Source organism: Polypterus senegalus, chromosome 12 (assembly GCF_016835505.1).
Source record: "Polypterus senegalus isolate Bchr_013 chromosome 12, ASM1683550v1, whole genome shotgun sequence".
Lineage (NCBI taxonomy): Eukaryota > Metazoa > Chordata > Cladistia > Polypteriformes > Polypteridae > Polypterus > Polypterus senegalus.
The window spans coordinates 65,071,335-65,085,036 of NC_053165.1; the positions used below are offsets into that span (position 1 = coordinate 65,071,335).

The 13,702-nt window shown below is 41.0% G+C and overlaps 2 protein-coding genes across 5 annotated transcripts in view; both read right to left on the reverse strand.

The window, feature by feature from the left end:
• Positions 1-27: 27 nt before the first annotated feature.
• On the reverse strand, positions 28-7,460 carry LOC120540866 (cyclin-dependent kinase 2-associated protein 1). The gene is made up of 4 exons (XM_039771988.1): positions 7,147-7,460; positions 6,005-6,105; positions 2,546-2,672; positions 28-130 (listed from the first exon to the last, which is right to left on the reverse strand). Exons 1-4 carry the CDS (start codon positions 7,211-7,213, stop codon positions 63-65), a joined length of 363 nt encoding a protein of 120 aa, XP_039627922.1. The 5' UTR covers positions 7,214-7,460; the 3' UTR covers positions 28-62.
• Positions 7,461-11,973: 4,513 nt separating this feature from the next.
• Positions 11,974-13,702, reverse strand: part of sbno1 (strawberry notch homolog 1 (Drosophila)) — a 30,446-nt gene continuing 28,717 nt past the window's right edge. For all 4 annotated transcript variants that reach the window (XM_039771992.1, XM_039771994.1, XM_039771990.1 and 1 more), the window contains one exon: positions 11,974-13,206. In XM_039771992.1, coding sequence (XP_039627926.1) covers positions 13,064-13,206 — 143 coding nt within the window. In that variant the 3' untranslated portion in view covers positions 11,974-13,063. The remainder of the gene's footprint in view (positions 13,207-13,702) is intronic.

Here is a 13,702-nt window from a genome sequence, read left to right on the forward strand (position 1 = left end):
TGTCCATAAAGTTTGTTTTTTTTGTTGTTGTTGTTTTAAGTTTCAAATATTGTAAGAATTAGCTATGATCTTGCATTCCTTTCAGTTTCTGCCAAGCACTCCCGTACTAATCCTCTTGCATGGATTATACCTAAAAAAAAATGGGGAAAAAAATTATTCCATATACTTTCCATATATAAAAGATTTGTTATTGTCAATACGACATGTCTCATTAATATAAAAGAAATTAAACACAATAATTGTATAATTGAATTTAACAAAATACATAAATATGATTGCCACAAAACATAAGTAACACATTCTAAGTACAGTATGTATATCTGTTATAAGAAAGTAAATGAATATTATTCCAACTCATCAGTGGGTTGTTATTTCTATGTTATATAGGACTGGATGAGTACACAGTACTGCCTGGGGTGGAATAAACTGCAGCTAAATAAATTCCCCACTGACTAAACCCGCTGTGGAGAGCAATTCTGCAAATCCTGTGCCAATTCCCAAAATGCACCCACTGAGCACACATGTGCTCCTAAACTGCAGTCTTCCCCTGTACAACCAGGGAATGTGTGCAAACTTTAACGGAAATGGGTTAAGCATACCAGATCCACAAGCACACATTTGGCTTTATATACGGTATCAGAAGATTAGTCAACGCTTAACCTACCTGTTTTATTCTTATTCAACAGACGTTACTTGTAGGTAGATAAGCAATAAGTCAACCCTGACAACAACAGGGTGTTGTGCAAAAGGCTGCAACTAAATCCAGCCCACAGGCCTGATTTATAAACAGTCAGACCTTCCATAGTGAGAGATAAAGAGATAGATAGATAGATACTTTGTTTGTCCTACAAAATGAAAGGTTTAACAAAACCTTGAGATTCAGAGAAAAAAATATATACATACTGTATATAAATAGAGCAAATGACAAACACACACAAGAACTTTTGGCTTGAATACTGGAGGGAGATGCTGCTGTCAATGACAGGTTTGTAGATGGCAGTAAGATGGTCGGATTTGTCCAGATGTACATTTGAAGACATTAACACTTGAATAGAACAGAACCAGCTTGTTGTGTCCATAAAAGAAACATGCCATTAGAGGTTTGTTCAGAATGACTCCTCGAATCCTATTTTTTGTACAAATTGATCTATTTGTATGGAATCCATCTATCCATCCATTATCCAACCCGCTATATCCTAACTACAGGGTCACGGGGGTCTGCTGGAGCCAATCTCAGCCAACACAGGGCGCAAGGCAGGAAACAAACTCTGGGCAGAGCACCAGCACACCGCATTGTATGGAATGATTACAATAAAATTAATAAAATAATAATTTAAAACAAAAACTTATTCAGGCAACATCTCAAACTGGTAACACAAGCTATAACAAAGTCTAAAGTGTGCAGTTGTTAGTGCTGGGTAAAACTACCACAATGATACACGCAGTACCTCATTTTGGAGTGGGGCTATGCAGGTGCCAAGTGCCATTCAAATAATATGCATCTGCATAGATAGATAGATAGATAGATAAAGTTGGCTTTTTAACAATGACCCAACAATGAGGAAGTAGGACAGAATGTCTAAAACATATTCTATCAGCAATGGGTCCAAGCTCACAACTGTATAGGGAAGGGCACCGATATCATGGAGATGTTCCTAAGAGATGGCACCTATGTGTGGTTACCCTTATGTCCAGTAAGGTATACTGTGAAAGATACAAGGATGATGATGACAAGATCTTTCTGATCTATAGCCACACCTAAACTCAGCAAGCAGCAGAACTGACCAGTTATTTTTGGTAGTAGTATCCTACACAATCATGTTGGACAATACTATCCAAACTGCACGGTTGTTGCATGTGCAGATCTGGTTGCCATCAGCCTCAATAGGTAAGCAATACTCACATCTATTTAGGTTGATAGTGTCTAACACCAAGCTAGACAACACCAACAATAGCAAATTGTTAATAGTCACAGCCATAATGGACACTGTAGATGTGGTGTCACCCCTCCAAGTCATCAGCTCATGATTCTTAAGTGTAAGCTGGCAATTCATGGAGAGCACCACAATCTCACATCTACATGGCCAATATGTACCACAGTACACTGAAGTGACCACAAATATCCATTACAACCCCTCATTCACTTGTCAGTGCAATTGACAGGTACTTTATAGGGTATCACGTGTACAGAGTCCATGTGCTAATGAACCTGCAGCATGTCCCTACTCCCCAGCACTCTGATTAACGACTAGAAGTGCCTCACCTCACAGCTTCTGGCTTTGTTTGTCAAGGCATTCCTGACTTACAGTGGTGGTCGTAGAAGGTCTCCATCGTCAAATTCTGTCGATTGTTTTGGGACCTGCTTTGATATAATATGTCTAATACTGGATCACTTGGTGCAACCGTGTAAGACATTACTGACTGTGAAACTTTAAGTGCTGGTCTCAAGTTGTTGTCTGTCTTGTTTCTCTTTACGACACCTCGTCACAATTACACTAAAGCATTCCCACAGGGCTCCGATTAGGTCCAGCGTGCAGGGCCTTACCTCGTTTTAACCGCTCCATGGCACTCTTGCTCCCTGCATATGTGGGCCTAATTTCTTTGCCTAGCTCTTCAATAATTGCTAAGAGTTCTGCATATTTACTCTGAGGTACTTGGTTACCGCTGTTCCCCTAGAAGAGAACAAAATAAAAGGAAGGCATTCAGTTGATATTTCACATTGATAGCTTTTGTTTAATTTTCAAAGTGGATTATTTATGATGTTCAACAATTTTAACAGTTTACGTGCAACTGAGCTGCAGTGTCTATTTGAGTCAGGGAAAAGAAAAATTAATCATTTTATTTATATAACACATTTCAATGCTCAAGATTAACTGAAAAAGACAAATTGGTCAACAGAAGGGGTCCACTATTTTCTTGGCCCCGGTTAACTCACCGATCCATCTCAGGCCACACAGTCTTATTCATAACTTGAATTCTAGTTTTTTTTTTTTTGTTGTTAACTAAAAAGTAATTTTAAACTAAAGAGCTAGAGCAAAATTGACAATTGTGAAGGATCTGTGATTTAACAGCAATAAGGGAATGAGAAATAAGCAAAAGAATTAAAGGAAGCAAACAAAAAAAATGATAAGGAAACTTCTGATATGATAAACAAAACCTGAATTTGTTACCGGGCCGAGGTCCACTTTTAACATGTCCATAGCCCAGTTTGCTCCCTGCAAGTTCAACAAAGGCCTGCCAAGAGCAAATCATGTGGGATATTTTAGTGCCGGTTTAAACTGTTTAAATGTATATTTTATATGACACTCAAAAATACATTTTTGTTGCACAGTTATGTTGCTGCATTCTGATTGTCGACTTTGAGAAATGCCCTGTGATGCTCTTAAAGGAGAGGTTCACTCCTAGCTCTAATGGACTCACCGTGAGGCTTATCAGGGTCTGCGCCCGTCCCTCAGCCGGTTGTGATATTAAACATACGTTGGGATGAGCAGATGCTTTGCATTGTGCAGCTGTGGCTACTGGGCACTCGCACTTTTGAATGTACAATGACAGTGTGCCCAAACACCTTCAAATCCAGAAGGCCAACTGCCCAACAACCCACTCCCTGCACAGCTCCATGTTCAATGCCAGATCGATTCAGTGTAATTTATTACTTTTCTATAATTCTCTTCACGGAGTGCAAGCTCAGCACAAACAGAAATCTTATTAAAAAAACCTGCACTGGTAGCAATGATGATAATATATTTATACACATATGAAACTACAGATTAGTACAAATAAAACATTTCCAGAAGCATAATTTGTGTGTTTCATTTTAGTGTTTTTAATTCACCTTTATGAAAAGTTAAACACTTGTCTGGCCATCCGGTTACTATGTCTCTGTCATTCCAACAGATGGTGCATTACAAATATTTTTAGTAACAAAACGCATTGCATTTATCAGTTCAACAGATGGAGCATTACAAATATTAACATTACTTTTACAAATCCCATTCCAAATGGCATTTTTCAGAGACATACCCATTTGTCATTCAAACAGGGCACATCTGAAACATTAATCCAGCTTTGTTGAATCCCATACCAAATGAATTACAACAGAGACATATGCATTGTATTTGTCATTCCAACAGATGGTGCATCACAAACATGAACACTACTTTTATGAATCCCATTCCAAATGGCAGATAACAGAGACATGCACATTGTATTTGTCATTTCAACAAATGGCCCATCACAAACATTTGTAGTATTGCATTTTATTGCTACAAACGATTGTGACGCGCCATCTGCTGGAATGAAAAATACAATACCTTGTATCACTACATGCATTACAACACACATTCCAATAGAAGGTGCACTGCAAACGTTAATGCTCAGGTTGACGTTGATGACTTTGATTTCTTCGATGTATAGTACAGGAAGCATTATATAATTGCATAACCACCAATGTGGACATGGAAGTCACTTCTCTGGTGTGTATGAAAAGAAAATGGCAAAATATGATTTGGTGGGTGTTCAATAATAAGAAAGATTTCTTTTACACCACGTAGTTCTTCTAAAGTCTATGTCTACATTTGATAGAATGTGAAGAGGATGCAACAGTTTTGCATATTTGCACTTTAATACTATCTAAATGCCTGGAATTAATGATATAAAAGAAAGGTGGAAGGTGCTGAACTTCAGCAGCAGTCACCCCTGACAGTTAGCAGGCCAGTAAGAGTAAATATTGAGGGGCTAGAGATGAGATTTGGGGCCTTCTGGTGAGGTTTACATTTTAAAGAGTCTGAAAAGGACAACACAGTCACCACAGGACCCTCCCAGGACAAAGCAAAGTCCTTCTTGTTGTACACACTGGACCTGTCATTTGCATGCTAACTTGCCAAATTTTAACTACAGCTTTATCATATTTCACATCATATTATAATTATGCAGGCATAAAAGTGAAAACAGGTCGTTGTAAACATGAGCCTCTCCCAGAAGGTTAAAAACGACAAACTTCAAGCGTACACTAAGCGTTAGGTCATTTTAGATCAGGGGTCCCCAACTCCGATCCTGGAGGGCCCCAGTGGCTGAAGGTTTTCATTCTAACCCTTTTCTTAATTAGTGACCTGTTTTTGCTACTAATTAACTTCTTTTGAATTAATTTTAATTGACTTGTTTTTTTAGGATTCGTTTCCCTGAATTTCTTCATCATTCTTCTGAATTGCTTCATTTCTTTTCTTAAACGGCACCCAAACAGAAATAAAATGTGAAGCCAACAGAAGACCAACTAAGTCAGGGCCTCAAACTCCAAGCAGTTGCTTCATGAGGCTCCGATTCTTGTTGATAATTAAACTCGTTCTTTAAATCCATGGCTTGCTGCTGCTCTCATTGTGTAATAGCTGACATTACTGAAACTGTTCATTTTCTCTTTTCTAAGAGCTCTGTTCAAATGTTTTGTGGACCTGAGCAGATCAACATTTGTGAGACCTTCTCATTTCCTTATTTTCAGATATTGTGTGATGGTCACAGTTTGCTGGTCCTGTTTTGGCTCATTTTGTATCTCATTTTTGTTTGGCAGCTAATTGAGGAAAAAGAAACAATTAAGAGGTCCAAATCTTCAAGAGCAAGTTGATTAAAATTAATTAAAAAGAAGTTAATTAGCAGCAAAAATGGGTCACTAGTTAGGAAAAGGGTTAGAATGAAAACTTGCAGCCGCTGCGGCCCTCCAGGACCAGAGTTGTGGACCCCTGTTTTAGACTATTTCAATGTTAGTGATTACAAATACAATGTGACTTGGGCTCCTTTCCTATCACATCTAGCCCTCTCTGGACCTCCATCAGAGGGGGACAGAATCACAGAAGTCACATTTAGTAAGAAAAGGAGCGTAAACACCATCGCAGATTCTAAAGATGGCACTTTTGATGTTTATAATTGGAAGGACTTTATGACAGTGTGGCCATCTGCTAGATCAGCAAGTAAATTAACTGAGAGTATTGACTCTTACACTAAGTGAGCGACTCACCTGTGAAAAACCCAGAGATGGTGGTCCGTAATCATTCACCAAAGGTCTGTAGGACTGCGCTGAAACGCCTAGGCTTGTAGAAGGAGAATGGACATTTCCGACTGAAAAACAAAAAATAGAAAAAGTTTAATAGCAGCAATCATTAAGACTCTGACTCGAACCATCAAATAAATAAATATGCAGCCACTTTGTAATTAAAAATGATTGTCCGGAGCTTTGCAAAGGAAAGGAGAGGAAGGAAACATTTCACGATGATTGGGCCCCCATGATGAACAAATAGAATAAAACATCACAAATAACAAGGATGCAAGAAATTAAACCATAAATAAGATTGAGAAATAATAAAACTGGGAAAGTAAGAAAGAAAGTCGGAAAAGAGTATTAGGGCTGTTTAGGAAGGCACTACAGAAAAGATGCGAGTTGTTCAATGAAAGGCGCTCTATAAAACAGCTGGGTGTTGTACCGCGTTAGCCACTATGCATGCACTGAGAAGTCAAGTGGCTAAGTGAACAGATCAAAATACAATTACAGATCTACAATATTGTAATCTGTTCAGTTAGCCAATAAAAGGTGTCATTTTGCTCGACTTGTCGTTACCTGTTTTGGTGAAAGAAAAGATAAATGACTAGGAATGTTTTAAGAAAGAAAAAGAGCGAGCGAGCGAGCGAGCAAAGCGCGAGTGTTTCAAGGAAGCGCAGTACCGCAGCCGGCCGCCAGATGTCCTCGAAGGGTCGCCGCGGCGCGCCGCTTTCCTGATCCCGATCAATCATCGAGCCCTGCGGAGGCAATCATGGAGGAAGCCGTGCGGGCTGATTTAAGAAGCCAAAGTGATACAATTTTTATGACACCGAAACGGCGTCTTCCCGAGCGCAGAGGGACCCGGCGGGGCGCGCGGCGGCTTCGCGCTGGACAGCGGGCCTCGGCACGGCCACTCGGCGGACGAGAAAGCGAGCAGAAAGCGGCTTTTTTTCGTGATTAGTAATAATGGCGGCCATGAATCAGCGCTCAGGATCTGACCCTATATATATAACTGGACAAAAACTACAGGCGTGGGGCTTTCCCCAGGTATTCATTAAAAGCTCGCGTTTTGTAGCCGGTAAAACGTCGCTAATGTCGAGATTTGTCCGCTTTTTTCTCCTTACCCTGGTTCACGGCCGTCCCAGGAATGTGCGCGTGGAGGTTGGGTTTATAAGACATTCCCAGAGACATTATAAATTAAAGAAATGAAAATGTCCTGAAATTCACTGAAGCGTCTCTGTCTCTCTCAGACACTTTTTGTTGTTTACAGCAGCACCGGCAAATATGGCCGTCACTTTAAATTGACACCCACAATGCAATCTATCATCATAATGGCAAATTCATAGCAGTTTGATCCGAAAAGCGGGGGCCTCCCCAAAAGTGCCCAGAAAGTCCGCCGCCGGCAGCCCACCGACTTGGGAGAGCGAAGTGGAGGGCAGGACGGGGGCAGCGCAGCGCGGGGGGCAAAAAAAAAGAAAGAAAAAAAGGAACTGTGCACTTTGATGGGGCTGCGCACGGACGGACAGGGGGACAAAAATAAATAAATAAAAAATAAAATCAAACACCTCGGCAAGGGAAGGGGAGGGGGCGCAAAAATAATAGGAAAAACAAAAAAACTTGTAACGGGACTTTTTGGCACTTTCATTGGATTTTTCATCAGGGCACCCGGAAAATTGACTTGAAACGGCAGGGGCAAAAGAGAGAAGTGACGGGGAAAAAGAAAATGAAAGAAATGGAGAAGGCGGCGGCGAGAACACCGGGGAAGGAGCGCAGTTTAATAGCGGCCACGATACGACAAGAGGAATTAATAACGACCATTCAAATATATATAAAAAAAGAAGAAGAATCCTCAAAGTCGGGCACTTTGAGCTTTTAAGATTAGATTGACGGTGTTAAATATTCTGTATATTTTATATATATATGTTAATACGTGCATTTTACAAATATATACTTTATATACATTTTAATTTTATATATATATATAGTTAGACACATGCATATATATATATATATATATATATATACACACACACCTTGATGCCGGCTACTGTAAATTGATGCTACACTGAATAATGAAAATTAATAACATATCGTGTTAACGTGTACTGACTGGCCGTGACCCTGACTAACGGCTTAATAAAATGGATCTGTAGAAGATAACAAAAAACTGTATAGTGCGTGTATGAATATCACTGTTTTACATTTACTTACTGCGGTGATATTTGCACAAAGGCTCAAATAAAGTTTATAGGAGTGAGATGATGGCTCTGAGAAAAATTATATAAAATAATCAAAGCCATTTAATCAGATTTAGGGTCGCGCGGGGCGGAGCTAATCCTGTATGTGTCTATAGATAAAAATAGATATGTGTGTAAATATATAAATACAGAATGTGGTATGTGTCCGCACATATAGTGTGTGTATATATATATATATATATATATATATATATATTTAATGCGTATGTGGCTATATATATTTACATATATAGTGATAGATGTCTGTATATATTAATATGTATATTTTTATACGTTTATATGTTTTGTATCTCGTATTTTATTTGAATAAGTTTTTTTTTATTATTGTACCATCTAAGGAAATCACCTGCAGCCGCATTTTATGAATGAAATACGAATTATAATTATTTCAAAACAATGTATGTATATGTCTAATTATTTATTGAGATATGTATGTGTTTATATTTGGGTATACATATCTTCTATGTGTCGTTGGATTTTATTTTAAGATTGTTTTTATGATTATAATATTTTTTACCATCTATGGAAACCATCTTCAGCTGCACTTTATGGATGAAATATAAATGATTACTATTTGTGTTCTAATAGTTTGTAAGGTGCTTGCAGTTATATTATTCAGTATTGGGACTGTACATGTGAATTTGTACCGACTACGTACAGAGTTGTTGTGTAATAAGGAGACCCCGAGTCCCAGGAGTTTACGGCACCCGCTGACCCTCTCCCCAGCCCTTTTAAAGGTTCTAATTTCTTTCGCCTCCCCTCTCAATCCGGTCGTCATTTTTTAAGGGGCGGTGTTTCGTTTCCACACTCGCAACGCCTTAACGTGCTGTGATGGAGGTCGCCGGTTGGTCGTTGCCGTTAGTTTGCCGGCCGAGCCTCCCCCTCCGCCGTTTTTAACGGTTGTTGAGGGGGTGAAGCGAATCGTCTGTGTGCGGTGGGCTCAGACCCAGCGGAAGCCGTGAACACGTGTTGAAGGAGACGGGGGTCGTTGCGCTCATTCATAAAGACCCGCGCGTGCTCCGTGACGCGCCGCCACGGCTGTGATTGTCCTCAATGAATGAACGGATGAATGAACGACGACACCCCGACTTTCTGCCGCCTGTAGGCTTTTTGACTGGGGGTGGGATGGGGGTGTTTGAGGGGTATTTGTATGTAGTAAGCTTCCGAGTAACCGGACGACCCCTCGCACTTTTTAGGCGATCGTCAGAACAAAAAGGAGCGCACGAGTAAGCCGCGGGGGCGGAATGGCAGCCGCCTTAGCCCCCCCGTTTTTGTGCTTTTTTATCAGGAGAATCGTCTGATGCGGGGGTGCATTAATCGCTTTGTCTTTGAAACACTATTACCGGATTCCTTTGGGACAACCCCCATCTTTAAAGGGGGCTGCAAGTCTCCTCCCCGAAGCCGGCGCTGGCAGCGGTGCCTGCACATCCCCCCGGGCACATGGCGCGGCTCCACCTTTGTCTGCCGGCCTCGTGCTGCGCTCCGGGGTGTCTCCGCGCCCTGGCACCACTGCCAGCTGTGCCATCAAAATGGGCACGATGGGGGAATAAAAGCCCATTCACGTCATGTAGTGTTAACGTTTTCGTGTAACTTAAGATGGTCGAAAAGAGGAAGAAATGGGAGGGGGTGGCACACAATGCGTGGTGATAAAGACTGCGGAGGCTCGTCTGCTAAGGAGAGGATTTATTTAAATTCAACTGACAACAAATTCAAGGATTAGTGAAAGTCAGGGTGGCATCTGCTCCTGCAAATGTTGTATCAGACCCAGCAGGACTCCATGGTACCCTAGACCAGGGGTGGCGAACTCCAGGCCTCGAGTGCCACAGTGGTTGCAAATTTTCATTCTTACCATCTTAATTATTGACTAGTTCTTTCTGCAGATTATGTCTTTTAATTAACTTGACTCAGGCCCCTTAGTTGTTTATTTTCCTTTAATTTGTAGCCAAACAATAATAAGACACAAAACAAGCCACCACTTGACCAGCTTCCCTGTGCCCGTCGCACAATAGCTGAAATTAAAGAGAGGTGATGGTCTTGGTCAGGTTGATCTTTCAGGTCACCAACTCATATTGACTGTGCTTTTAGAAAGAACAGAAAAACATCAGTTTTCAAAATGTGTGCTGTGGCAGAATGAGTGCAGAAACAAGCCATTGAACTAAATAACGGGTTTAACAAACAGCAAGAATTGGCTTCCCATTAAGAAAGTGATTGGAGTTTGAAGCCCCAGTTAAGCTGGTCATCTGTTAGCTCGTTTCACATCTCATTTCTGTTCAGCTGTCATTTAATGAAAAAAGGAATCAATGGATAGGACTGAACTCTTCTAACAGGGCTATTAAAGTGGTGGGGAAAAAGTCAATTAGCAGTGAAAACTGGTTACTGATTAGGAAAAGGGTTAGAATGAAAACCTGTAGCCACAGCGACAATACAGGCCTGCAGTTCACCACCCTTGCCCTAGAGCATATACTGGACAATTGCAAGTGCCATGCAAATAACTGAACAAAGCCCATGCAAAGTGGCACCAATCATACACAAGAACAGAAGAGATGTGACCAGCGACACAAGACCAATAATGCTCACCATTACTCCTAGAGATCCTTCAACGTTTCTCCTTCAGCTTCATACGTCGCTAGTTTGTTCTCCATGTGGCCAACTCTTGCCATTAAGACATGCTCCTCAATGTCCTCACGCATCTGTGATTCATCCTGCAGCTGAAAAAATCCCGCTGGATCAACGTGATCAGTGCCTCTGGAGATTCTGAATACCTGAATTAGTTCCCCAACTTTGTCTCTGCTGTTTGACTTGACACTCAAGCAGGTTGAATTCTCCAAAGTCTGGCCTTGAGTCCCAGGATGCACTTGGCTGCTCTCCTCTGCGCCACATACATACCAAGTTTGCCTAAGGAACCAAATCCAAGATCAAACGGTCGGCTCAAATGGCCAACAAGGCTGCCTGACGCGAGACCCTCGGCACTTTAACCAACCTATAAATACAGTGGTTGTAAGCAGGGCTGTGGAGTCAGTAGATAAATCCTTCGACTCCCGACTCCATAGTTTCTGGTATTTCTGACTCTCAGATTCCTCTGTATTTAATATGTTAATGTATTTTCCATATTGATTGAAGGAAGGCAACATCCACATCACTTAACCACAGAACTAGTAGCTAGGAAGCTGACCAGTTTAAACCCCTGAACAGACATCAGGCCACAGCACACACCTCCACCTACATCATTACACTCCGATGAATTTGTTAAACACATTATATCTGAAATAAAATTAAAACACTTTTTGTAATGTACCATAATCCAAATTACAATATGTGCACGTTCACCAGTTTGTATAATCGTTCAGCTGAACTTCACACTAGTAGTAACACAACTACGCACTGGGCTTTATTCTTACATCAGAGAAATACTTCCTTAGGACTATTGTTTGTGAAATGGGACATTTGAACTTGCTGTATTTTTTTCCATTATAATTTAAATTTATTAGGAATGGGAGTTGGTACATTTTTGCCGACTCCAGGTACCCGAAATTGTCTCCGACTCCACAGCCCTTATTGTAAGACAAGGATGAATGCGTCAGTCTAATCCGGCGCATCACAAAAGACACAAGAGAATCGTATAAAGAAGCTCATCAACCAATGAGTGTGAATTCGTAAACAGCGTCAAAGAAATGTGCAAATGAGCTCAACCACTTATAGAAACATTTGGTACCATTTTTTAATTGGTCATTTGCAAGAATTCAAAGTCTTGCAAAGTGTTTTTAACAGTTTACAATTTTAATGTACAATGAAATCTGTTTCAGTAGTGCAACTCGTGCAAGCATGAAATGACAAACATTGTCCTTCACTTCTCTTATAAGTGTCTCACTTATAAGCAAAACAAAATGTCCGTATTAGGATACAGTTATGTAAATATACACATTTGTACAGCAAAATGCTCATACCAGCTTCCGATGAGAAAGGATTTCATCGAGACACCAGTGAAATGGGAAAAGGTTCAGACACCGTTGGCGTGAAAGTGGCCACCCGGGTTTGTTCATTTCTCGGTGGTCTCTCGTAAACTCAGCCGTTCCAGTTATCAGGCCTCGTTTGTCCATTCCCCCTCAAAGCAATCTGTTCCGACATTACTAAAAAACCAAATCAGCATGCTTCTGAGAAATGATCCAGCTTTGAATTCCGACTAATAATTTATAGAGGGGGAGTTTCATGGTGTGAGAGTGAAAGGAAAAAAAAAAAACAAAACACGAATGTGGGGTGGACCGGAGGGGAGAGTTAAAAGCACATTATGACATTTCTCTTGACATGCTTTGGAAACATACTCGCATCAGCACATAAAAAATTAATCACGCGTCTGTCAAAATATTTCCCCAAAAACTTACAGACTTGAAAAAAAAGGAAAAAAAAAAAGTGCATTTCTTCTAAACAGGAACCCCTGAGCACTGTAACGGATACAAGGGACCATTCAAGTTCAAACAATTCACTTGCAGGAGGATCCTCAGTCTGCAGCTCATGAGCCCAGCCAAGCAGATGCGGAGAGCAGAGATGTACGGAGACGCTTGATCCGCCTCGGCTCTCCTCACTCACACGCAGCCGGCCGGCCTCCTCCAGTTCTGAAGCACAAGGCATTGAGAAACCCAGCAAATGTCTCAGAATTCTTTGGCAAAGAACCCTGAAAAATGTCCAAAAAATGTCACCATACATACATGCTCACAGAGCAAGCGGCTTTGTTACATTTTACTTCAGAAGTCTCTTTTGGCAGCACCCGCTTGGCCTCGGCCTGACGCTATGTGTTGCTGAAATGATTGATGCTCTGCGGATGGAGCTGCTGCCACATCTGCTGTTGTTGCACTGCAATCTGCTGCGATTGATCGGACGACGAGAGGATATTGATGAGGGGCGACACACAGTTGGCAGGAATGATCAGACCTGGGAACAGGAAAAAAAAATAAATAAATAAATCTTAAACTTGGGCCCAAAGAGTGACAAGTCAACTATTTCGATTGCACATTTTTAGAGAGGACATGTAGCTCAAAGTGTTTTACAAGACATTAAAGAAATTAGGAATAAACTGTAAGAATTTATCTGCTGTATAATGAAACACCACTGTGTGTGTGCATGTGTGCATCTGGTACCTCCAAGCAATCTAATTGGTTAGTTTGGCTTTGGCAGCTCAGTGTTTGCGATGACGACTAACATGTTAGGGTGCAAACTTCAATCCCCGATTGTTGTTGCAGAAGTGCTCTATTTCATAGAGCATGAACGATGTTTCCACAATGGGTATCGGGGGCTCCCATCTACCATTAAACCTACAGACCTATAAATATCTGGGAGTGCAGCTGGATGATAAATTGGACTGGACTGCCAACACTGATGCTCTGTGTAAGAGAGGACAGAGCCAACTATACTTCATTAGAAGGCTGGC